General features: G+C 46.4%; 1 protein-coding gene and 1 long non-coding RNA gene across 5 annotated transcripts; one reads left to right on the top strand and one right to left on the bottom strand.

The window, feature by feature from the left end:
• Positions 1-1002: 1002 nt before the first annotated feature.
• Positions 1003-25876, bottom strand: LOC308463766 (matrix metalloproteinase-17-like). Of its 3 annotated transcripts, XM_080982450.1 has the most exons (12): positions 25685-25876; positions 25163-25309; positions 22941-23382; positions 20460-20592; positions 17631-17808; positions 16373-16656; positions 14272-14448; positions 9458-9548; positions 7771-7853; positions 5640-5792; positions 3982-4239; positions 1003-2237 (listed from the first exon to the last, which is right to left on the bottom strand). In XM_080982450.1, the coding sequence occupies exons 3-12, from the start codon at positions 23118-23120 to the stop codon at positions 1939-1941; spliced, it is 1836 nt and encodes a 611-aa protein (XP_080838576.1). In that variant the 5' UTR covers positions 23121-23382; positions 25163-25309; positions 25685-25876; the 3' UTR covers positions 1003-1938. The 3 variants fall into 3 exon arrangements, with proteins under 3 accessions (XP_080838576.1, XP_080838577.1, XP_080838575.1); XM_080982451.1 differs by lacking the exon at positions 25163-25309 and having other exon boundaries at positions 25681-25876; XM_080982449.1 differs by lacking the exon at positions 25163-25309.
• Positions 5816-24506, top strand: LOC308463887. Of its 2 annotated transcripts, none has more exons than XR_013979776.1 (3): positions 5816-6001; positions 9430-9592; positions 24218-24506. It is a non-coding gene; the product is annotated as an uncharacterized lncRNA (long non-coding RNA). The 2 variants fall into 2 exon arrangements; XR_013979777.1 differs by lacking the exon at positions 5816-6001 and adding an exon at positions 7891-8801.
• Positions 25877-26869: the final 993 nt, after the last annotated feature.

Below are 26869 nucleotides of genomic sequence, written 5' to 3'. Positions count from 1 at the left end.
TTGTCCCTCTGGCAAGGCAGAACCTTGCCCATCCAATACAGCGGTACCTCGGATTAAGGACTTAATTCGTTCTGGAGGTCCGTTCTTAACCTGAAACTGTTCTTAACCTGAGGTACCACTTTAGCTAATGGGGTTTCCCGCTGCCACTGTGTTGCCGCCGCGCGATTTCTGTTCTCATCCTGAAGCAAAGTTCTTAACCCGAGGTACTATTTCTGGGTTAGCGGAGTCTGTAACCTGAAGCATCTGTAACCTGAAGTGTCTGTAACCTGAAGTGTCTGTAACCCGAGGTACCACTGTACAAGAAAGGTGAGCAACGGGCAAGCTGGGGGTATCTACAGAGAACAGGTCTCTGTGAGTTTGAGGTGCAGGGGATTGGACACCAGATCTACATCCTCTTAAAAGCAGCTCTTAAAAGTCTCAATTTACAACAGAGTCTGGAATGCCTAGTGACTCGGGTGCTGAATGGCCTTCCGTCCCTTTGGGATTCCTGTTTCAAAAACAGCAAATCCTGCACACACACTCCCCTCACCCCTCCTCGCCTTAGGCAGCCCTATTCTTTTCAACAGAGTCCCTGTGGTTTTCAGCCTACAATGACGCTTTGTCAGTCAGCCCGGCAGGCCCCGGCAAGCGGTTCTGAATCATTCCACAGCTGCGCTAATGGCCCAACCACAGGAAGAGGCTGCCGATGAGCTGCTCCTTGGAGTGAAAAGTGACTCATGGTTTCCTTTCCAAAACAACAAATTCTGTCCCTGGTGCCAGTGGCTCACAGTGAAGCGCTTGGGGGCGAAGGCATCATCACAGAAGGAGGCCACCTTTTTGCCTTTTGACGTACAAAAAAATTCTACGAAAGACTAGCTAGGGATGGTCATCTTCAAGCTCTAAGGGCTCCTCCACACAACCTCATTTGCTTTCACAAAGCTTCTATAGCCAATCTTTATTGAGTATTTGTTCTGATTTGTTTATGGGGCGTTAATACGTCAATAAGCATTCGCCCTGTGTTTAAAAGTCTTCCCATTAATCATATTTTCACCCTGCTTTCCCAACCGCTTTCCAAATGGCAAAAAGTCTGTTTTGATGTGTTGTTTTAAAGCGGATATGTTGCAGACAGGCAACAGAACAGTTTAATCCAGTTTAATTGAGCAAACTTAAATTTCCCAGTTAGGCTCTTGAATCCCTGCCCCCAGCAAAATATTGACAGTTTATAGGGGTCAGCCTGGGGCTTGTCAACCTGGGAAGGTAGCCCATCTAGGAGAACTCTGGTCCTAAACCTCCACTGCCTTGGGGGACATTTTTGGGAGGGGAAAAAAGGCTCAAGAGTAAACCCTACACAATTACAGAGTGGAGTCCCAAAGATGGCTGCATGGCACCTTGCATGCCTTCTTTTGGCAACTCCTGCAGCCAAACTGGTGCCCAACATATTGCCCTGCTTTCCTTTGGACCACACCAGTGAGGGTGGCGGGGTGGGCCTTCTCGTCTGGGACAGCCCAGGACCTCCATACATACTGCCCTGACTTGTGCCCTGACTTCAGTGCTGCTAACATAGTGGTTTGACTTCACCCTGGAAGCGCACTCCGCTGTCTCTCGAGATAGACAGATGTCAACACTGCAGGCGTTCCACATAGGATGCTCCCGGATCCTGAAAAACCTTTTGCATTGTGTCCCCTTTCCTGTTGCATTTGCACCAAAGGATTCCCGTTTGAAGAATTTCCTTTAACCATAGGCAGAGCCACTGCCCCTATCACTGAAGGACTGCAATCTCATCCTTGCATCCAAGTTGCTTCCCCACATTGTGCTTTCCTGGGGATGTCTCTCCCTTTTCCCTCTTTCTTCCTATTCTTTTCCTTCCCTCCCACGGACGTGCAACGTGGCAATTGGGGTCGGTGCTGCTGAGGATCCTTGTGGAGCAAAGTGATCACCAGATGAGGTTCTGTGTCCTTCCTAGGCAAATCCTTGCAGTGCCAGGAGAGCCACCAGCAGGCAGCTGAGCAAGCCCCACGACATCACACGAAAGGCAGAGCAAAAGCACACACATCGTTCCACCTCGAGCTGTGGACCCCGCAAATCCGGCCGATGTTCGGCTCCTGACGCAGGGCTGGTAGGCAGGCTCCGGGGAGGGTACAGTTCTCCTGTGCAATCCAGCCAGTCCTTAGCTATGGATCGAGGGTAGCCAGTCTGGGGCTTGAGGTTGTGTGGCTCAAACTTCCAGTACTCCATGCCCTTAAAGGCATACAGTGTTCCTGCAACAAGACAAAAAGGAGCATCAGCAACAAATAAGCGGGATATTTAAGAGGACAGGACAAAGGGTCCCGCCAGACAGGGTTTCTGTTTTTTGTGGGTTGTATTCTGCAACATAGGGATACGGGTGGCACTGTGGGTTAAACCACAGAGCCTAGGGCTTGCCAATCAGAAGGTCGGCAGTTCGAATCCCCACGACGGGGTGAGCTCCCATTGCTCGGTCCCTGCTCCTGCCAACCTAGCAGTTCGAAAGCACGTCAAAGTGCAAGTAGATAAATAGGTACCACTCCGGCGGGAAGGTAAATGGCGTTTCCGTTCGCTGCTCTGGTTTGCCAGAAGCGGCTTAGTCATGCTGGCCACATGACCCGGAAGCTATACGCCGGCTCCCTCAGCCAATAAAGCGAGATGAGCTCCGCAACCCCAGAGTCGGCCACGACTGGACCCAATGGTCAGGGGTCCCTTTACCTTTACCTTTTATTCTGCAACATGTCATTGACGCGATAATAATGCATTAGCAGCGGATTGATCATTCCACTTCCTTAGTTGTTCTGCGCTGCTTTGGCAATGCTATTGCATTATTATCGGAACGTGTTTTCACCATTTGGGAGCCACTAGACAGGACTGCAGGCAACTCCAGTCAAATGCAGAGAAAAATTACCGTATTTTTTGCACCATAACACTCACTTTTTTCCTCCTAGAAAGTAAGGGGAAATGTCTGTGCGTGTTATGGAGGAAATGCCTACGGGTGGCATGCCTACGGATTTTCCTCCCCTAAAAACTACGTGCGTGTTATGGTCGGGTGCATGTTATAGAGCGAAAAATACGGTAAGTACAAGCTAGTACTTTCCAAAAAACAATCCCAGAGTCTTTTCTGATGTGGATAATACAGACTGAAATTCGCAGGTGTCAAAAAAGGTTATTTATGTATGCCACTGCTGTGGCCCGTGTTTCGTTAGCCCAAAAATGGAAAACAGGCAAGGTCCCAACTAAAGAAGAATGGCAACTTAAGCTGATGGAATATGCGCAGAATATAGAAAAAGAGAACAAGAAGAACATACGTTTAGAGAAGATTGGAAAATGTTTATTGAATATATGGGAGGAATTTGTGCACACTTGGAAACATTGGGAATTAAGATAAATTCAACAGTGTAAATAAGCTTTGGTGGATGTAATAATGGAATACTGAATGGTTTAGTTTATGTAAAATATGCAGGGATTTGTGATTATGCAGAATGAACCATGGAAAGAGAAGAAGGGAAGTCATTTATATTTTAAGGAAGTGTAAATGAGTATTCTAAATTGTAAAACAGAAAATTTAATAAAAATTACCGTATTTTCCTGTGTATAAGATTCCCCCATGTATAAGACACCCCTTATTTTGGGAGACTCAAATTTAAGAAAAGGGGGGGGGAGATGGCACAGAGTTGTTGAGCTTCTTTTGGGGAGGATTGCCAAAAATCGCTTCCCCGCATGCGTTGCAAAAGCCGCCTCTCGTCTGTCCCATCGCCAGCAAAAGCTGCCCATCACCCGCCCAATTGCCGCGGAATCAGCCAAGCAACACCAGCCATTGATGCAGCAACCAATAACACGCCCAATAGCCGCTGACAGCCATGGCAGCAAGCAATCAAACACCCACACTATGTATAAGACGGCCTCCCCACTTTTTAGCATAACTTTAACAGAAAAAAACCTAATCTTATACACGGAAAAGTACGGTATATATATATAAATTAAGTACAAGCTCACCATCGTTCTCACTCAGCACAGCATCTACGGAGGCGGGGAAGTGTTCCCAGGGTTCTCTGTGGACGGGGAATCCTTCTTCCATGTGCGCTGTGGCTTCATCATAGCACCAGTGCAGATCTCCCTTGAAGAAATAGGTTTTCCTGTCAACAGGCCACGAGAAAGCACCATCGATGCCTCCCTGGGGCAGCCCAAAGTCTGTGACAGGGCGGGGGTAGCCTTCTTCCACACCGTTGTCCTTAAATACCCAGTACAGAGGTCCTTGAGCAGGGGAGAGAAAGAGAGGACATCAATAGCAAGGCAGTGTTGTGTAGTGGCTAGTGTGTTGACCTAGGGGACAAGGGCTTAAATCCCCACCTACCCATGAAGCTCATGGAGTGAGTTTGGGCCAGTCCATCTCTTTCAACCTAACCTACCTCACAGGGTTATTGTGAGGATGGAGAGAGGAGAACCACATGCAGCCCCTTGAGCTGCTTGACGAAATCATGGGATGTAAAGGGAATACATAAATAAAATTTTCTTGAATGTCCCAGTAAACACAACAAGTTGTAGTGTCTCAAAAACTAACAATTTTGTTACGGCAAATCCAGCTCTCATCAGTTGGAAACAGGATGTGAGATGGACCTAGGTTTTTTTAATGGTTTTCTATTAAATTTTCTGTTTTACAATTACAGATAAATATTTTACATCTTAAGATATCAATGACTTCCCTTCTCCTCTTTCCATTGATCATTTTACATATCTCATATCCCTGAATATTTTACAAAAACTATACCAATTGGTTTTCCATTATTGCATCCATCAAAACTTATTTATACTGTTGAATTATCTTAACGATGCCAGCGTTTTCAGCTGTACACAATTTTTCCCCACATATGCCATAAACCTTTTCCAATCTTCTCTAAATGTATGTTCTTCTTGGTCTCTTACTCTATATGTTAAGTTTGCAAGTTGTGCATATTCTGTCAACTTAACTTGCCAATCTTCGTTGGTTGGGACCTTGCTCATTTTCCATTTTGGGGATAACAAAACATGGGCCGCAGTTGTGGCATACATAAATTATCTTATCTGACACCTGGGAATTTCAGTTTGAGTTATCCCCAGCAGAAAGGACTCTGGGTTTTTTTGGGAAAATACTTTAAAACATTTTTCTCAATTCATTATAAATCATTTCCCAATACTCTTTTACCCTTTTACACATCCACCACATATGAAGGAATGTTCCCTCCACCTCTCTACGCTTCCAGCACTTATCTGATTCTGTCTTGTAAATCTTAGCAAGCCTACTCGGAGTCAAATACCATCTGTCAATCATGTTCAGGTAGTTCTCCTTCAAAGAATTACTTGCTCTAGGACAGGCATGTCCAACAGGTAGATCGCGGGGTGTTCCTAGTAGATCCTGGTTGAGCTCCGGCCCCTTAGCAATTTCGTTACAGAAAAGCAGAAAAGGGAAAAAACCCAAATCTCCACAACTTTGGCTTCCTAAAATCACTGCCAGTTTTTTTACGACAATGAGTAGATCACTGCCAGTTTTTTTACATTGTGAGTAGATCGCAGTCTATTGGGAGATGGACGTCCCTGCTCTAGGAGATGGACCTAGTTTGGACTTTCTTATGCAAGCCAGCCCAGTTGCCTCGCACACAGGAACACCCACCCCTTACCGCTGAAGAAGAGGATGCGATGATCTATGTGTCTCTCATAAACGGCGTCTACTTTGCGCAGCGTGGAAGGGAGGCCTCGCCAGAAGCCGCTGATCAAGGCTGGGCGCAGAGAAGTGAGGTGACGACCTTGAGTCAGGCGCCAGAAGTACTGACCTGCCATATGGTGGGGGGGGGGGTAGGAAAAATACAATGTCACATCCCAGCTAGGAGAAGCAGCTTGATATCTCTTGGTCACTCTGCAACATGACAGAATGTTGTGAGCTGACCTACCACTATTCCAAGCACTCTGTCATAAACACACACCATTCTCATTGCTACAGATTGCGAGAGAGCAGCTAGGATTTCCTCAGACACAACACACCGTGAGTTTGCATTTCTTAGTACAGAAAGTATTGATCTGATGTGTAGAGATTTTTCCTATTCTAATTAATTCAAGAGGGTTCTGGAACAGCAGAACAAGCAAAAGGTTCATGATGTTTGGGTTATTCCTTCAGAGAAGCTGAGTACCACAGGCTATCTCTTCTGCCAGTTATCTCTTCTGTCTAGTCAGCGGTTCTCAACCTGTGGGCTCCCAGATATTGTTGGACTACAACTCCCATCACCCCTGAGCTCTGGCCTTGCTAGCTAGGGGTGATGGGAGTTGTAGTCCAACATCTGGGGACCCACAGGTTGAAAAAGGCTGGTCTAAGTCATGCTGACTATAATAGTAAGGCCAGAAGGAGCCTGGTTTTCACTTTTCTCTTTCTACCTCTTTTCCTTTCTGGTGTGGTGTTCTGCATATAGTATGCTTAGTGTTAAGTTTTAGTCTTATTATAAGTTATTTATGTTTAAGTTAAGTCTGCTGCAACTGGACTTCTTATGGACAATGCCAATCCTGAATGTATTGGATTTGTGACCATTATGTTCATTTGCCTTCAGTAGCAGTAAAGCTCTGCTGGATGAAATACAACTGCCTCTGGTCATGCAACGTGTTTAAGTTTTTACTCTGCTAACTATATGTTGGAGTTCTGCTCTGGATCATATTGAGTAGAATTACATGACATACAGTACACATCCTTACTGGGAGAAGAGTCTCTTGTTCCAACTCGATGATTCGATGTGCCCAGGGCAAGGAAAGGCACGACCCATCCATGCTTTTCATAAAGAGCAGGAGCATCAGAATGCACCTTGCATACATTGGTCCATTTAGCTTAGTTCCGCCTATCTCTGGGGTAGCCATAAAAGATGCCTTCCATATCATAGAATCGTAGAGCTGGAAGGGCCCATTTGCAAGGCCTGTTGTTGAGCTATTGGTCACACGCTCCCAGAAGTTGCAAAAGGCATGCCAAGTAAGAGATGGGGCAGACCCCCCAAAAATAAAATTCATTGAAGGGGCCAGGCCCCCTCAAAGTTCCACGGCAGCCATACACACATGGCACAGGGCATGCTCACATCATGCACGCAAGCTATGGAGCACCCATGCAACACAGGAGCATGCCTGCCCCATAGTGTGCACAAGTAGGTAAGGTAAATGTAAAGTTAAGTCCAGTCAAAGGCAACTATGGGGTTGTGGCGCTCATCTCGCTTTCAGGCCGAGGGAGCCGGCATTTGTCCGCAGACAGTTTTCCGGGTCATGTGGCCAGCATGACTAAACCGCTTCTGACGCAACGAGACACCATGACAGAAGCCAGAGCGCACAGAAACGCCATTTATCTTCCCGCCACAGTGGTACCTATTTATCTACTTGCACTGGTGTGCTTTCGAACCGCTAGGTTGGCAGGAGAAGGGACTGAGCAACGGGAGCTCACCCCGTTGCAGGGATTCAAACCGCTGACCTTCTGATCAGCAAGTCCTAGGCTCTGTGGTTTAACCCACAGCGCCACCCGCGTCCCTTCAAAGGCCATACTCATTGGGGCTGTTGGGCATCGGAGTCCAGCAACATCACATTGGCCGCTCCAGAGTTTGCTGACTGAGGTTGGCTCTCGAAGATTTCAGACAGGATTCTTTTCCTGCCGGCCCTGACATTGCCAGGTTTTGAATTTGGGGCTTTCTTCTTCTTCTTTTGCATGCAAAGCAAGCATGTTCTGATACCACTCAGCTACTGCTGGAAGAAATGACTTCACAGAACAAGGTCACAGAAAATGCCACAGACCTTTGAAAAAGAACGTTTCACCTCTGATCTGAGTAACAGCGTCAATGTTGGAGGCGCAGCGATCGGGGAATTCCTTCCCGGACCTGAAACGAAGAAGTGGGGGAAAGGCAGCGATGTGACTTCTCAGTGCGGTATTTTTAAATTTATCTTCAAGGAGGAAAAGTTGGCCTCTCCTTCTGCATTCATGTTCACATCCCTCCAGTGGGCAATAGGACCTCAAGGGGTATACATTGTTCTTCCCTGTTTTATCCTCACAATAACCCTGCGAGGGAGTTTAGGCTGACAGAAAGTGATCCCCACATGGAGGAAGCTATTTCACCCTGCACACTTAATTTTTTTTTTAAAAAAAATCCAGGCCAAGAAAGAATTTGGGGCAATAAAAAGGGATGCAGCAACATCTTGATCTTCCAAACCGCAGAGCTATGAAAGGAATGCTGATCTACCCAAGCGAGTCAGTCAGTGAATCAATACAGCAGTTTTGAAGGGAAGAGGATAGATTTGCAGCCTCCCACAGTCCAGATGTACTGATGACTCTGCCATGCCTGTTTACACCAAAGTTAGCAGTGACCATGGGGTCAACACAGGGGCTGCAGAGCATGTGCAAAAGGCATAAAGCTGCAATGGCACATTGGAATTTGGACAAAGCTGGAATTTGAAAAGTGCCCAGTTGATCATCTTCCCGGTCTACTGAGAGGAGCCTAGGAAGTTGCCCGTACACAGCACCTTACTGCAGGAAACAAGGATTATTCCACTGGGGAAAGCTACAGACTATTAAGGTGATTTTCTAAACAAACAAAAAACAAGTAAAAAGCCTGCGTCCGCTTTTGTTAATGGGTATGATTTTGAACTGCATAAAACCCTCAGACAGGAGGAAGATTTATGATGCAGAATTCTCTGTTAACACAAGAAACGGGAAGATGCTTACCCAATGAAAAACATTGCAATGCCTATTTTTATTTTTATATGCCATGTGCTCAACAGACAGCAGTCCGACATTTCACACAGTAAACCTAGTGGGCAGAGCAACAAATGTGAGTTTGACTTTTGTACAAAGAATTGGTGTGTGTGTGTGTGTGTACAGTGGAACCTCGGTTTTCTAACGTAATCCGTTCCAGAAGACCATTTGAGTTCCGAAACATTCAAAAACTCAATATGGAAGCCTCAAAACAGAAAAATTAACACAAAAAACCCAATACGGAAGCCGCCTCGGAAGTTCGATTTCCGAAGCGCTATCAAAAATGGAAGCATTTACTTCTGGGTTTACGGCATGAGGTTCCACTGTGTGTGTGTGTGTGTGTGTGTGTGCGTGTGTGTGTCGCCAGCACAGCAGCTGAATTATTGTGTGTGAATGAGGGCCAGAAATCAATTAGGGAGCTATACTTGGGTTGCAAGTTAGCCATACATGTTTTATATGTAGTTCATGTTGCTGAAATACAACTCAGTCCCTGCAAGCACGGCCAATGGCCAAGAATGATGGACACTGTAACTCAGCCACATCTGGGGGGCCAAAAGCTCCCCACACCTGCTCTGTGATGTCATTTGCAGCATCACACTCGATACTGCAGATGTATAGCTGCTGGGAACAACATCTCCGGTGTCGAGTGGGGTCCAGTGCATGCATATGCGGTAAAGAACCCTTTGTCTATCCCTTTCCCCAAGGTATGTGGTAGAAAGGGCCCTTTCTAACCTGAGGGCAGGGAAGTCGTGCGGCAAGGAGAGAAGATCTGGGAGCAGCGAGGTTACCTCTGGCTTCTCCGTAGAATGAAGAACTCGACTTCCTGAAAGAGAGAAAGAAAGAGAAAGAGAACATGGATGTGCAAACGTAAATACACAATTTGCTTGCTTGCTTATTTATTTCCCAGCACAATTCAAAGTGTTGGTGCTGACCTTTAAAGCCCTAAGCGGCCTTGGTCCAGTATATCTGAAGGAGCGTCTCCACCCCCATCGTTCTGCCTGTACACTGAGGTCCAGTGCCAAGGGCCTTCTGGCGGTTCCCTTGCTGTGAGAAGCCAGGTTACAGGGAACCAGGCAGAGGGCCTTCTCGGTAGTGGCACCCGCCCTGTGGAACGCCCTCCCACCAGATGTCAAAGAGAAAAACAACTACCAAACTTTTAGAAGACATCTGAAGGCAGCCCTGTTTAGGGAAGCTTTTAATGTTTGATGCATTACTCTATTTTAATATTTTGTTGGAAGCTGCCCAGAGTGCCTGAGGAAGCCCAGCCAGATGGGCAGGGTATAAATAATAAATTATTTTATTTTATTTATTTATTATGGCATCTTCTATCCCACCTTTACTCCAAGGGGGTCAGAGTGCCATGCATCCCCCCCCCCCAGCTCCATATGATCTTCACAACAACCCTGTGAGTTAGTTTGGGCTGAGTGTTGGCAGCTGGCCTGAGGGCACCCAGCGAGCTTCATGGCCAAGCTTACCACTACACCAAACTGGAGTGAGGGGTATCTGGAGTGGGTGGCCCACATCCTGACCTGCATGCAGGCCCTTGGCCTAATATCATGTGATCTGGCACCCTCCAGATGTTTTGGACAACAAGTCCCATCAGCCAGCCCAGCACTGGAAAACATTCAGAAACCTTTAGATCAGGCTTCCTCAACCTCGGCCCTCCAGATGTTTTGCGACTACAATTCCCATCATTCCTGACACTGGTCCTGCTAGTTAGGGATCATGGGAGTTGCAGGCCAAAAACATCTGGAGGGCCAAGTGTGAGGAAGCCTGCTTTAGAGGGGTTGGCAAAGGTTAAATCCTGCAGTCCTGCAGAGCTTTAAATGTTGCCTACTCTAGCACTGCCCATCATCGGTTATGGCTCATGACTTGCTTATTTATTGTCCAAATTCATACTGCTTTTAGTCTGCATCTCAAAATGTGAGGGGTCGCTTTGTTTTGTTTGGGAATATAAGGCTGGTTGCAGCGTTAACAGTTACGAATTTATCACAGGGTGGTTTCAGAGGTGCTTTTACCAGGCACACCCAAAGCGCGTATTATCTGCTGGTACACAGCCCCATTCTGTAATAGCCAAAACATTCAAAATGATGTTTAAAAGGATGTTATGCTGGAAAATATGTGTAAAAATTAATAAAAAATTATTTATTAAATAAAAAAATGGAAAGTGTAATGCTAGTGGACAACAAAAGAGGTTTAAAGACTCTCTCAAGGCAAATTTTTAAAAATGTAGCATAAACACTGACAACTGGGAAACACTGGCCTGGGAGTGCTCCAATAGGAGAACAGCTGTCATGGGCTTTGAAGATGCTCGAACTCAGGACGAAAGGGAGAAACGTGCTAAGAGGAAGACACGCTTGGCAAATCCACACCGTGATCAACTCCTGCCTGGAAACCCATGTCCCCACTGTGGAAGGACGTGTGGATCCAGAATTGGCCTCCACAATCACTTACGGACTCACTGTTAAGACCGTATTTATGGAAGACAATCTTACTCGGCTATGGGTGATCGCCAAAGAAGAAGATACAGCCAAAGTAAAAATATCCCATTTCATCTGCCAGAGTACGAGAAGTTGACTCTGGAATACAAGCACGGCTCTGCTTTTTCACATCCCTAAAGACGTCTTTGCAAAAGCCCAAGGATTTCATTTTCCAAACCAGATTCAGGACTAGTTTTTCCCAGCCTGCACATGTTTTTCTGCAACTCACCGAAGGAGCTGTCAGGATTCTCTGACTATAGAAGGACAGACTGGGCAATCCTAACAGGCCTTTCCATGGATCTTAGGAAAAAACGGTAAGTCTATTAATCTAAGTGCGGCTCTGTTAGGAATTTGCCCAGCTGGAGCAAATACGGGCATACAGTTTGACGGATCAGAGATGTGCAAGATTAACACTCTTTGGCCCTAATCCTCTGTAAGAGGCCTATTTGACCCGCTACAATATGTTATCTAGAGAAGGGGAGGACAGGCTTCAGTCCAGTGAGATCTGTTTTGTTTCTTCCCAGAACCCCAAGATGTACCGTATTTATTTTAGGTAAATATACTGCTCAGTTACTGAAGTCTCTGTCAGGAGCTTGTCCTACACTCGAGTAGGACCCCTGCAGAGATACATGCCCGACTGGCATTTTCCCTCCCTCCTGGTTGATCGTTTGGGAGCTTCAAAAGCTTTCTTTTGCCCGAACATCACAGCGACCAATGCCAACAGACATCTGCACACTTAGGGATCCGCAGAATTTGCGTAACAGACCTCAGCAACTCAGCATTTTGGCTAATCTACTTTATTTACATATAAACACACACAAAGCACTTAAACATGGCTCCCTCTCTCTCTAGAATCAGACAGTAAAGAGAAAGAACAAAGGACAATTGTCCCACTTCACGGAACACAGTAACACAAACATCCTGTCTCCGTCACTTCCCACTCTGTGGAGTCAAAACATATACCGTCATGTGAAAGACAACAATCCCATGACTGCAATCACGGAGCAGGAATTCTAACAGTCTCTAAGCGGTGTACATAAACATGCACTGGTGAGTGCTGGGGGTACCCAGACACACCGTAATGTTTCAAAAAGCCAGGGGTCATGGCAAGGAGGAGAGAGTGCCAAAGGGCAACCCACCCCCATCAGTGGTCGTGACCTGCAGGGAAGCAGCAGTGGGGGAGAGATGAAGGCAGGAGGAAGGAAGCAGACATGAGAGAGATGCAGGCAGAATAAAAAGGCTGGAATGGATCTATAGCTTCTGCCTCTGTCTGCCTCTGCAAGCAGCAGTGGGATGATTTGCTCCAGTGCTGGCAGTAAGGGATGAAGAAGAAGAAGTCAGAACTCAGCTACAATGGCAAAGAAAAAACGCTTATGCATTCTAACACTGTGACACCAGATGGCGCTGTGGAGGTCTGTTTTTGCTAACTCGATTTCTCCTACAAAGTTTACAACGCTTTTAACTGAAATGCTTCTTTAATGTGTCTAGATCCAGCCTCATTCTCCAGGACACGGGCGATGGTTTGTCTTGGATCTTTGGCAAGTAAACTGAAAAATCACGGTTTTGGGGCGTTTTTGTAAACAACCTTGGGATTTGTCTAAAAAAAGCTGAACAACCTTTGAGTTTTTTAAAAAAACAAAGTAAAAAAACTTTCAGGGTGTCCTAGTTGTTTTTTACTTTTTAAAAAATATGGCAACCCTATCCAGGACAGGCAGATGAAGACATCTGTTTTGATCAATTTGGGTAAGCTTGTTATCTACTTAAAGGTAAAGATCGTGAAAATTAACTGTACCTTTGTATACTTCTAGTTATCATTACAGAGATGTTAGGAGACCCTCGCCTACACAATTCCCAGAGATTGATTGTTAAACCACTTTGGGAATTGCAACTCTGCAAGGGGAACAGGGGTCTCACCCCTCACCAAACTGGGAGGGGTGGCTAACACCCTAGAGGACAGGATCACACTTCAAAACGACCTTGACAGATTAGAGAACTGGGCAAAAACAAACAAGATGAATTTTAACAGGGAGAAATGTAAAGTATTGCACTTGGGCAAAAAAAATGAGAGGCACAAATACAAGATGGGTGACACCTGGCTTGAGAGCAGTACATGTGAAAAGGATCTAGGAGTCTTGGTTGACCACAAACTTGACATGAGCCAACAGTGTGACGCGGCAGCTAAAAAAGCCAATGCAATTCTGGGCTGCATCAATAGGAGTATAGCATCTAGATCAAGGGAAGTAATAGTGCCACTGTATTCTGCTCTGGTCAGACCTCACCTGGAGTACTGTGTCCAGTTCTGGGCACCACAGTTCAAGAAGGACACTGACAAACTGGAACGTGTCCAGAGGAGGGCAACCAAAATGGTCAAAGGCCTGGAAACGATGCATTATGAGGAACGGCTAAGGGAGCTGGGCATGTTTAGCCTGGAGAAGAGGAGGTTAAGGGGTGATATGATAGCCATGTTCAAATATATAAAAGGATGTCACATAGAGGAGGGAGAAAGGTTGTTTTCTGCTGCTCCAGAGAAGCGGACACGGAGCAATGGATCCAAACTACAAGAAAGAAGATTCCACCTAAAGATTAGGAAGAACTTCCTGACAGTAAGAGCTGTTCGACAGTGGAATTTGCTGCCAAGGAGTGTGGTGGAGTCTCGTTCTTTGGAGGTCTTTAAGCAGAGGCTTGACAACCATATGTCAGGAGTGCTCTGATGGTGTTTCCTGCTTGGCAGGGGGTTGGACTCGATGGCCCTTGTGGTCTCTTCCAACTCTATGATTCTATGATTCTATGATTCATAACAACTCTCAGCACCCTTAACAAACTACAGTTCCCAGGATTCCTTGGGAGAAGCTACGGCTGTTAAAGCAGTATCATAGCGTTTTAAATGTGTGGTGCAAATGTGGCCTTTGTCGCAAAATAGTCAGCAACCAGGAGTCAGGAATCCTTGCCAATCTACTACAAATCACCCAGAGACCTCTCAGTAGGTCCCAATGATCTAGAGAGACTTAGATGAAGTCCTCCCTAGAGTAGGTCCATGCTGCTCAGCAATCCACCCACTGCACATACCATAAAGCTTCTGTATCTCAGTCCGGTCATCTGCTTGCAGCTGGTATTGCAGTGGGTCTCCCACTGGTCCCTGGTAGTAGGGGCGCATGATCGAATGTTTGGAAGGTGAATGTGCCAGCCCAAGGCTATGGCCAAACTCGTGAACTGCCACAGCAAAAAGGTCGGTGCCAAAGTCATCTGCCAAAAGAAGAGCGTGACTTATCAGGAGAATTACAAACACATTGCCAAGGCAAACCAACCACAGAATAACCTTTGTTAAAAACAACAGCCCATTCTTTGGGGAATTATAGGGACAGAACCACCTAAAATGTATAGAAACTTATTCATGTATGCAACTACAGCGGCAAGAATGTTACTTGCCCAAATATGGAAAGAAGCAGAAGTCCCAGGAAAGGAAGAATGGATACAAAAACTTATGGAATATGCAGAAATGGCAAAACTTACTGGAAGAATAAGAAATCAAGTTAACAAACTTTTTATAAAAGAATGGAAATGGTTTATTGACTATTTACAAACAAACTGTAAACAGATAAGGACATTGGCAGGATTATTGTACAGTGGTACCTTAGGTTACATATGCTTCAGGTTACGTACGCTTCAGGTTACAGACTCTGCTAACCCAGAAATAGTGCTTCAGGTTAAGAACTTTGCTTCAGTATGAGAACAGAAATTGTGCTCCGGCGGCGCTGCGGCAGCAGGAGGCCCCATTAGCTAAAGTGGTGCTTCAGGTTAAGAACAGTTTCAGGTTAAGTACGGACCTCCGGAACTAATTAAGTACTTAACCTGAGGTACCACTGTATTACCCTGCAGGTTTCTATGAGTATATATTTAAAGAAGATAAATAAATGAGTAAATTAAGTTAATTTGGATATGCAGAAGATATTAAAAATAAATTTGAGGAACTGCAGAAAGAGGGGGAAGGAAGTCAAGTTTTGAAATGTCAGAATGATTGTAAAATTAGTGAAATGTATAAAATTGGTGAAATGTATAAACTTGAAAAGCATAAATAAAAAAAATGGAAACTGGAAAGGAAGGAAGGAAGGAAGGAAGGAAGGAAGGAAGGAAGGAAGAAAGAAAGTAAGAAAGAAAGAAAGAAAGAAAGAAAGAAAGAAAGAAAGAAAGAAAGAAGTCCATTTAGCCCAATGGCTTGCACAAGGCATACATGTCCATTCAGTACCAATCTAACCATGGCTGGGGTCACCAACATTTTCAGATCTGTGGGCACGTTTAGATTTTTGAATGAGTGTCATAACCATGTGGTTATTTCTCTGCTCCCTAACCCCAGAGCAGCCCCCTACCCCTGAAAAACAGAAAGAGAGAAAGCAATGCACAGAGACTAACTTCCCCTGTGCTAGAAGGCATCTGAGCCTTGAAAAGCGCATAGGGCTGAAAGAGGAAGCTCTCTGTGATTTCGAGGAAAGAAAAGGTAACTGTCACCACTAAGAGAGTGGTGGGGAAGGGGCTCAGAGTCCTCACAAGCACCAGTGGAAGACCTGAAGGGTCCCAGACAGGTGCAAAACAATCAAGAGCAGATGAACTGCTGAAAATGTGTCTACAGAGCAAATGGTGCAAGGAAGCCTTCATCAACCTTCCCAGTGCAACAGACACCAAACTCTGCTATCACTTCAGCACCAAATTAAATACCCAGGCAGTTTAAGTGATTCTAAGTGGATGACTATTTCGCCAGCTCTAGGGCCACATTCTAAAAGGGTGTTGGATGTCAGTAAGATCAACCAAAGGCCTGGTTAAAGAGGAACGTTTTTGCCTAGTGTCTAAAGGTGTATAATGAAGGTGCCAGGTAAACTTCCCTGGGGAGAGCATTCCACAGACGGGGAGCCACTGCAAAGAAGGCCCATCTCATGACGTTACGATGATGTCCACTGATGGTCAGTGCTGGCAAAGCCCAGTGCAAAGCACTTTGTAAGCCTCAACCATCAAGTGGATAGTGACTAAATATCCCAAAAGGAAACTGGGAAGACAAATCCCTCTTCTAGTTGTGGCAGTGGCCCTGCCTCCACTGCCACTGTTTCCCTTCTCTTTATGGTGAAACGCACCTTGACTCTTCCATCCCCAGCCCACCATGCAAAGAAAGCCAAGTCACCTGGTGAACGGAATGTCCATTCCTCGTCGCCATCAAAGTGGACGTTGCCAGCCCTCTGAGGGTCTCCAGGAAAGAAGGCATGAGCGACCATTCCACCCGGCCCATCGAAAGGGTAGCCATCGTGGTGGTCCAGGCGGAGGAACTCCACAGAGATGTCAGCCGTGTGGCCGCCCACCTCGTGGAAGTTCAAGGGTGTAGCTTCACTCCATACCTTCAAGGCGTAATACATCAATACACGCATGGTCTCTCGGCTGAGGCGGGCTTCCCGTGGGTAGGTCTTCACTCTATGTTGGAGACAATGTACAGATGGGAAGCAACCAGATCCCTCACCTCTTTGGCCTGGACCAGAAACAGAATGGAAGGTGAGGAGACCCTTCTTGGATCAAATCAAAAACTCGTCTAAGGGAAGGTCCATTGGTGAAGGCCCATTGCAGAGATCTCCTCCTGACCCCCTCACAGCTCAAAAAAAATGATTTGCAAGGAGTCTGTAATCCAATATTTGTTGAGGGATGATACTTCCGAAACTACCAAGATTGTTTTGGAGTACTTAGCTGAGATCTTGAAACCTAAAGTTGCCTGATTTATTCAGTGGTTGCTATTTAGTCTTTGATATATTGTATGTATTTGGATTATTAATGAATTTGGATGACTTTGTATGATTTTATGATTTTGCTGTTTTAACTTCAGCCAATAAAGGCTAGTTACAAGTTACAAGTGAAGGCCCACATAGCGACCTGATAGTGTCAGGCTTTGGGGAGTTAGATCCCTCCCACTACCCTCAATGCCCACCAGGTCTTGGGAGAAGGGGGTCAGGAATACTTTCCAAAGACACTGAGTCTGTCAGCTGTCTCTCCCCTGGTGCTTCTTCTTCCTGCTGTTCCTCTTCCAACATTTCCCAGCTTCTGAACTACAGTATGCCCTTCTGCAAACCACTGTTCTAAATCTATACTGTCCTCCTGTTCTCATGAAGGTTCAGGAGAAGGGGGAGACGGTCCCCACCATTTCTCCTCAGTTCAGCCCAACAGGTAGACTATCTAGCATGCAGAAACCCTTTCTTTGTTTTCACATTTGTCATGCACCACCAGCTTACTTCATCTTTCAGGCATACCGAAACAAGGATGGGGACCTTGAAGCCTTCCAGATATTGCTGGGTTTCTATCAGCCTCTGCCAGGGCTGATGGGAGACACAGTGCAACAACAATTGCTAGTGGGAAATGGAGCAAATAAATACATTGGAAACAACAATGCCGATACCTACTTCCAGGAAATGTTCCGCTTTGTCCAAACCGAGCCTGCGCTCCGCTTGCTCCGACTCTTCCTTCTCTTCCGCCTTTTCCTGCTCCTGCTCCTCCGCAGAGGAAGCTTTTCTGGGAAGGTGCTGATAACGTCAGGAAGCGAACAGCGGGGCATTCGGATCAGAGCCAACGTGGCATCGTCTGTTTGAGTTCAAGGGAAATAGAAACAGGGGAGGGCTCTGTAATATGGTGCCATGAATGAGGACAACACACACACACACTTTGAGTAGGTACCAATATAAATATAGATGGTTGTTGTTATTTTGTGCCCTCTGGGCTTGGTGCCCTGTGCGGGGGAACCACCTGCGCCACTCTAAATCCGGCGCTGATAGAAATGTAGCTCAGAGTGTAGGACATCCGCAGTGCATGCAGAAGGTCCAAGGGTCACTCTCCAGGCAGGGCTAGGAGAGATTCTTGTCTGGAATCCTGGATAGTTGCTGTCGGTCAGTGTAGACAATACTAAGTTAGATGAACCAACAGTCTGACTGTGATGGCCTAGGACTCAGGCTCGGACTCAGAACCAGAGGAGACTCAGTATGAACTGGATCCTTTGCCTCAGGCTTCATCTGAACCAAGTCTGGGGCCTGGTCCTGAAGAGTTCCAGTCTGCACAGGTTCCCCTGCAACAAACACCAGCTGGGCCAAGTCAGGGGCCTGAGCCTGCCCTGGGTCCAGATGCGGGGATTACCTTATTGTCATCACTTACAGCTGCTCCACTACCAGTTGGGTCAGGGGAGGCTGAGGTGGCCCCTGGGTCTAGTAACCCACCAACGTCTCCCAAGCTGCAGAGACTAAGGTCTGAGAGAAGGAGAGACCTGAGTACTTGCAGGAGGAGTGCTCGCCTTCGGGCAAAACAGGGAGGTGAGTTGCCGGGGGATTAGGACTGGCCGCTACCCTAACAAAGATAAAAGGCTGTCGGACTCCGCCCCAGGTTGCAAGAGCAACATTGCTGTATGCTAGATCCTGCCTGAGATCCTGTACCTGTCCTTGCCTGGTTTCCTGCCTCATGCCCTGCCTTGGCCCTGTTGGACTGACTCCTAGCAGAACCTTCGGATTCTGGTTGGATCCTGGACCGTGTTTCACTGGTTACGGCCAGCAAACTGACTCAGTAGAAGCTTCCTATGTTCCTAGTCCAGAATCTTGCATCCCTCAAGTTTAAGGGTCACCAATATGGTGCCATCCAGATGTTAATAGACTACAGCTCCCATCATGCATATGCACATACGGCTGGGGCAGTTGGGAATGCACTCATCAGGAGGTCTCCCTGCTGCCTACCTGAGCCTAGTTTTTACCAAGGTAGGGAATCAGTGCCTGAGACTTACGGTACCACATCAGACTGCAGGCAAATGCTCACGGTTACATTTTGGGAATGAGGAGTATTTGTTGTGTGCACGCCCACGTAAAATCTGAAGTGGCACAACCCGGGCACAGAGTTGGCTTGCATGCAGACATTGAACCATAATTAAAATGTAAACTGTGGTTTAAGGCACAGGTTTAAGGTGTGCTCATACAGTGTGCTCAAACACGGCTCATTTTGCTCCCAGAGTCTGGTGTGTTCTGGTATCCAAATCTGGGCTTGTTTCCTCCAAACAAGCCACAAGCAATAAGCCAAGAACAAAACTTGCGTTCCAGCCACGGTTTCTTTGGAGGGGAACAGACCACAAGTCTGGATTTGGATGCCATGATATTTAAGATTCTGGTCATCTCTGAAAGCCCTCTGAAACTCATCAATTCAACTTGGCCTCAAGAGTACCTTGCAGACTTGGAGTAACAGTGGAAAACTATGTGTAGTTTTATTCAAACAGGGTTAGGCAGCATGGTTTGGGACTTCAATTCCCACCAGCCCCAGACAGAAGGCCAATGGTCAGGGATGATGGAAGCTGCAGTCCCAAAAGTTGGCGGGCCAGGAATCACATTTACGCCTGCCTTAGAAGATTAGAGGTTTTGTTTTTTTGGGGGGTGCATATTCTGACCCCCACCCCCTGGAATTCTACTTTAGTCTAGCCTTTCTGGGCATAAATCCTGGTCTTATCTGTACTTGGATCAATTCCAGACTCAAGGGATTACATCTGCAGAGCTCACATATACGGGATACAACTGGAGATTTTTGGAATCCAGCTTTAGAGCTGTTCATTATCTATCTGTTTGTTTATAAACAACAGAAAAGTTTTCTGGGCAACTATTTATCTATATAATAGAACAGAATTATTGAATAGAATTATAGAGTTGGAAGGGACCACAAGGGTCATCAAGTCCAACGCCCCGCAATGCTCAAATATTTTGTCCAATGTGGGGCTTGAACACACAACCCTGGAATTAAAAGTCTCATGCTCCACTGACTGAGCTATCCCAGTTGGGAGATCGATCGATCAATCAATCAATCAATGACTATAAATAACAAACTATAAAGCAGAGAATAAAATCAGGGTAACGAAATCACACAGCAACCCCAGGAAACAATGAAAACTGATTTTAGATTTTAAAATTAGGAATTTAAAAGGGCTGGGCTGGGAGGGAGGTCTTAATCTCCTACCTGAAAGACCATAAAGTAAGTGCCAAAGAAGGAGCCAGTCCAAGTCCGTGCAATGCAGAAATCTTTTACCCAATGCGGGGTTCGAACAACCAAGGGGGGACTCACAACCAAGAGTCTCTACTGAAACTTCACATACTGGCCAGCATGCTGGTACGAGCTACAAGGTTAGTGCTTCAATACAAGTCTAGCATGAACATAGCCGGTGAGAAATAACAGGAACTAGAATTCTTAAGAGTTGCTTTTTAAAAATAGAACTATACCTGGAATCCCAGTCTCCGCAATGCCTGCAAAACGTTGCATTACACGAATGGCACTGGTTACTGCCTCCCAAGTCTGCAACTGGCCTGTTACGGGATCCGCTGGAGGAAGGTATCCATATTGGGTCAGCCACTCCTAGGGGAAAACACAATCTCTGGTCAATGTAGCTTTCTCACCTTTCTTTCCAAGATATCAAATCCTCTAACCAGCCTTTCTCAACCTGTAGGTCCCCAGATGTTCTTGAACTACAACTCCCATCACTAGCTAGCAAGGCCAGAGCTCAGGGATGATGGGAGTTGTAGTCCAACAACATCTGGGGACGCACAGGTTGAGAACCACTGCGTGCCAAAGTCCTGTCCCTTTGTGTTATTTGTCTGATTCACGGATTCATTTGCCGGGAGCTGAAATCAATAGTCATGTCATCCCTGCCCAGTGGCCAAGAAGGCCGAGGCTGATGGGAGTTGTAGTCCCAAATATCTGGAGGGGACCAAGTCAGAAAAGGCTAGAATACACCAGGCAAAAAAAAATAAAGAAAAGACCTGTCAAATCGAGCATCCTGTTCTCAAAGCGGCCAGCTATGGGAAGCCCAGAAAGTACCACATTCCAGTCTTTTAGGAAGGCTTTGAAGACTTCTCTGTTTCAAGTGGTTCTGCCCATTGATACCTATTTTGCTATGATGCCCTTTGACAAGAGTTGGATTTGTGGAAAATAAATTTCATAGTATCTGCTGAATGTGTATTTATTACTCCTGGGTTGAAGCAGCAAAGCATATGCCCTCGCTGCCCAGGGCGGGCGTACTCCCGAAGGGGGTGAGGCACGGAAGGTGCCCTCCCAGGCGCAGGATAGCTGCTTGGGTGCTCGGAGCGGCGCGTATGCCCTTCAGCCAGGGGTGGAGCAAGTCGCCCATGGGGAAGGAGTGAGCCACCAATGGCGGACATTCGGCGCGCTGCCCGCCTGTGACTCCCAAGCCGTCAAAACAAAGGGGGAAGAGGAGAATGCTGCCGTCGAAGTGTTGCAGCTCCCCCCTTCCCCCCGACGACTCGGGGTCGGCTTGAGAGTTGCAAGCGGGCGGCACACTGAATGTCACCCCCCTCAGCAAAGACACCTGGGGCGGTATGCCCCCACTACCCCCACCTTCCTATGCCCCACGGGTGTGTTTTTTTTTGTACAGGTCGTCCTTCTTGAGCGATCTGGAAGGCGTCAACATGAGAACGGGGCCTTCTCTGCAGTGGCTCCCCGTCTGTGGAATGCTCTCTCCAGGGAAGTTCACCTGGCGCCTTCATTATACACCTTTAGATGCCAGGCAAAAACGTTCCTTCTTAACCAGGCCTTTGGCTGATCTGATTGACATCCTATGCCCTTTTAAAATGTGGCTCTTTTGGGGGAGGGCGGAGCAGGTGTTATTGGGTTGTTGTTTTTATTTTGATTATATATATTGTGGTTTTTATGTTGATCTTTTCTGTGAACTGCCCTGAGACCTCCGGGTATAGGGCGGTATATAAATTCAATAAACCATAATCATAATCTTGTCATATATATGTATATAAACACTGGTGTATTTTGATTCATAAACTACTATGTAAGTCACCTTGAGATAGGGCTGCCATACATCCAGGTTTTCCCGGACATGTCCTCTTTTGGTGGCCAGCTTGCCCCTCCCAATGGATTTTTGTATTTTCTAATTATTTTTATTTTTAAAATTTTTGGGTGGGGAGGGGGGTGGCTGGTAGGATTTTTGGCAACCACCGGGCCTTCCACAGCCCTCCGTGGGCGACACTAGGCCCAGTGGAGTCCCCAGAGGGCTTTCCTGGCACAGTCTTCCCGGGGCCGCTCAACCTCTCATCTTTCAGAGGGCAGGAGACCAAAGAGAGGGGAGGGGAGGAGGTGGTGAGCAGGCGGGCGAGAGGGAGGGAGGGGTAATTGGCAGGGAGGGGGCAAGCAAGGGAGCTGCAGGGTGGTGGGGAGGTGCCCCAAACTTGTCCGGGTTTTGGGGCTCCGGATTATTGGAACCCTACTGTCATGTACTGAAGTTCTCACCCTGGCCCAGCAGGGGGATACTGTAGATAGTTTTCACTCAGGTCCACATATGCAAATAAGGAATTGAAAGTGATGTTCAGTGATTGGATAGTTACAGAAAGTTGTTACTGTTGCTTTGTAGTGGAGCTCTATATAAGCAGGTTGGCTGAACCCTTTAGTTCAGTTCTGTTCTAGGCCTGTGAATAAACAAGAGCTGTTTGAAGAACCGCTGTGTCGTCTGATATGTTCACCCACAACCTAACACCTACCTTGAGAGGGTTTACTTGGAAAAGCAGGGAGTGCATGTTTTAAAAAGAATCAGTAATCAATCGGCTTTCAGTCTGTTGCACAAATTTTCGTTCGAGCAAATGTTGCGTTGGATTCTTTGGTTGCTGCACAACCTTAAAATTCATGCTAGCTGGCAGAGAACATTGGATCTGGGGCACCATACCCCAGGAACGACTTACCACAATCTCTCCGCTCTCATCGGTGGGAGTGGGCCCGGGATGGGCAAATGATGGCAAAGCCAGAAGCAGCAGCAGCAGGAGCAGAACCAAGAACCCAGGGAAAGGTAACAGCTTTGTCTCCTGCTGACAGCGTTGCTTCATGGGACGTTTCTTGGGCAAATGCCCTTTCCCAGTCTCCATCCAGTTAGCAAAACACGCTAACTGAGTAGGCTCCCCTGGCTCACCAATTCTTCCAAGTCTAAAATGAACGGCTCCAAAAGCAGCCTTCACAATCCAGCCAATCTTGCTGATTTTGGTTGAAAGGCCTTGCTGTCAGCTCCAATTCCAGGCTGGGGATCTAGGAAAGCTGCCGTTTCGTTCCTGGGGGTGGGACGTGGGCACAAATGCATTTCTTCAGCTGCAAACGTCACCTCCCACGCCAGAGCCTCAATGGTGGAAATGGCTGAAACAGAGAGAGGTCAGAGTCTTCCTATGGAATCGTTCAACAAGTAAACCAGACTAGGCTATGTACTTCTTTCTAGCAGTCAACATCAACATTTCCAAACTTATCCCTGCATCCCCAGCCTTTCTCCAAGAAGCCCAGGGCAGCAAATATGTGATTCTCACCTTTATCTTCACAACTAGCGGCGTGAGGAAGTGTGGAATACAAAGTAAAAAAAAAAGGCCTGTCCACACTCCCATTTTTTCCACCATTTTCCCCTGGAAAAACCTGCTCCTTACCTCTGAATCTGAGCAAATTGATATTTGCTCTGGTTCAGCAGTAGCTACAGAGTGGGTTTTCCCAGGGGAAGCAAAGAGGCAAACAGAAAACCACTCACACTTATGATTTTTAGGTACAGGACAAGTGTGGATGAGCCTTCAATCAAAATGATCTTCATGAAAGGCCTTGTGCGTTTTGAGAGCAGAGTGCTTAGTTTGGCTTGGACTGGGTAGCGTGTAGAGAAAGGGGAGATTTATAAGGGAAGAAAACTACAAGAGAGAAAGCTGCTGAACTGCAAGGAAATTTTAATCAGAGGTGCCAGCACAGCTCTTAGCATATTATCCAGCAGCACTGGGACTTTTCGCAGCATCCAGTAACAACACATGATAAAATATCAGGACTTGGTTACAACAAAATCCTTTGTGCTTTTCACACTCTCTTATGTCTACTAAATGTTGTTATAACTAGCTTATTTTACAAAGCAACAATGTGCTCCTTTAAAAAAATCTTTTTTAAGGCTGTAAAAAAGGACTGCCAATAAACCTCCACTTTTGGTTTTATTTTGTTTTGTTTTTAGAGTTTGGGGAAGGTCCACAGTCAACAAGGACCCTATGAAGAGAGAGCGGTTTGCTTTTGTCCTGTTCTGCCTGTTGCTGCCGTCGTACCAGCAAAGATGGACAAAGAGAAAACCGGAGACAAGGCAAACAGACTGAGCCTGGAGCCATGAGATTCAGGGTGTGGTGGGCAGGGAAGCTGAGACCCCTTCCTATCTGCGTGCCCACATGCTCCCAGGCAACCTGTTTACTGAGCATTCATCCTGATTTGTTTGCAGGGAGATTAGATGGCATTAAATAGTCAGGGAGCAATTGCTCTGATTTGTTTGTGGGGAGGTTAGATGAGATTGCGTCAAAGGAAGTGGTTTCCAACACGGTCCTGTGTATTTCCCCAACACCTTTCTTAAGTGTTAAAACGTCCCATCTTATGCGAAGCACATTTGTTGCACAATCAAAAAACCGAGCAATTTGAATTTGCTAGGATGTAATTGAATCCCACGGCAAATAAGCAAAAGTCTGAAAGTGCCCACACTGTGTCCGCAGAGTCGTACACACACAACTACACAAACACTTAAAGATTATGAGTGAATGAATTGTTAGGGCCAACTCTGCACAGTCTGTGCCAGTCCCAAAAAACAGGTGAGCTGATCCTTGGCAGAAACTGCAAAAGAACTGTTTGCCTGCCTACCAACCCGTGTCATTTCTGCTCCCCAACTACAAGAAAACAGAACTAGAGGCCACACAAAGACACCTAGCTTGGCCCTGTAGCTTTTAGCAGTGGGTGGGCAAAGCACCCCTGATTTCAGAGACTGAACACTGGGGCAGCCAGCATGGAGTCCTCAAGATGTCTGTGCAGAGTGGGACTAATGGGAACTAGAGTAGGGCAACAACATCTGAACAGCACTCCTCTAGCTACCCCTGGTGGGGCCTTTTCCAGTCAGTTTTCCCCTCCCTGGGATTACAGGTACCTGGTGTTGTTTCAGCGGGTCATCGCTATTCTGAAACAATCGTCCCTGTTCATAAAGGCCAGAAATTCCAGCACAGATTCATGGACCATGCATCCAGGAGATCTAAGGCGGAGTCCCTGTCGCTATCTGTCTGCCTCTGTTTCCCATCTGCAAAACAGCATCATGACTGATTTCACAGGCTTGTTGCAAAGCCAAACCTATTGAGACTTTTACGTATATAGTAGTAGTTGTTTTTAATATACATAGGGGCTCATTCATTAGAGGCTGGTACACACAGTGCTGATACTCTTAAGAAACTGTCTATTAGAGAGGGATGTTTCCCCTCCACCTTGACCAGAAATATCACTCCTGCAATTGGGTGTGTGATCATTTCCCAAGAAGTAAAGCAGCCATTCAGGCTCCCCAGCCCCCTTCCCTCATTCCCACAGGATTCGCTTTCCAATTCGCCTCTTCCAACTGGAAGCGCTTGGGGATTTACAGAAGTTACCATCTTAGGATCCTAAAACGGGAGCTCTTACTCACATGTTCAGAAGTGCCAACAAGCTCCCCTCCTCCTGACTGGTCCCCCAAGAAGAACTTTGCTCCAATTCTGCTCTGCCTTCAGTGGAGGGAATCTGCCGGCTGATGCTCTCTGGAACAGGGCTGCTCAAACCACCCATTCCTAGCGTGGGGCTAAATCTCAGCAGCTGAGACCCCTCCCCATCCAATCCCACTCCATCCAAGCCAAGCCCAGCTAGCTCTGCAGAGACTCTGGCGGCGGTTGTAATCTGCTTTGCACAACTTAATAAACAGCTGCAAGCATCTCCTGCCTTTGCACTTAACTATTATTGCCTCTGGCTGCTGACTCCCTCCCTCTCCCTCTTTCGGGGTTTTTTTTTTTTATGCTTCCTTAATAGCCTAGAGATGGGATGCTGGAAGATTTCAGAGGAAGCGAATTTCAGATTAATATTGTGAGGGGCTATTTTCATGTTCTGTTCCTTGTGGTTGTCAAGTAAATGGTCAAGTATTTTATGAATGGAAATGAATGGACACAGAGAGAGGGGTGAGTATTCTGAAAGCATCAGAAAGCACCCGCTATGCATCCTGGAAGGATGCAGTTCATCATTAAAAATAAAAAATAAAAAGATCCTCTGTGATCTTGTTGAGATTTTTGTTCGGAAAAGCTACTCCCTCCCACATTTGCCGATCCTCAAACCTTGAGAAATAGGAAGCCTCTCTCCCAAAACACACCCCACTCATTTGGAAACTCAGATGAGAAAGCAGATCCCAATCACAGTGTAATCCAATGGTTAGGGCTGATGGGGGGTGTGACTACAACCTCCATCAGGCCTAACCACTGGGCATGCTGGCTTAGGCTGATGGGAGGTGGGAGTCCAGCATCCTTGAGAAGGCTAACCGGTTTCCCATCCCTAGGCTAAGCATTAGAAACTAACTGAATTGTATGAAATATTATGCAGGGTCACAATAAACATTTAACATGACCATGATTGCAGAGGTGGTTGAACAGAGAGGCCTTCTCATCCCTTCAGCTGGAGATACTGAGGACTGAACTTGGACTTTAGACTAGAATAAGTGGGGCCTCTACAGTGCTCTTTCTATAAAAAAAAAAGACAGAGATTTTATTAAAAAAAGAAAAAGAGAGAAAAGGGTGCCGGTACTCACCATGAAGTTGTTGCAATAAATGCCACACTTTTAACCTTTTTGTTT

The sequence above is a fragment of the Podarcis pityusensis genome (assembly GCF_964106645.2).
Source record: "Podarcis pityusensis genome assembly, chromosome: 15".
In the NCBI taxonomy this organism is placed as follows: Eukaryota; Metazoa; Chordata; class Lepidosauria; order Squamata; family Lacertidae; genus Podarcis; species Podarcis pityusensis.
Note: the sequence above shows the minus strand (reverse complement) of the source record. Positions and strands in the feature narration are given on the sequence as shown.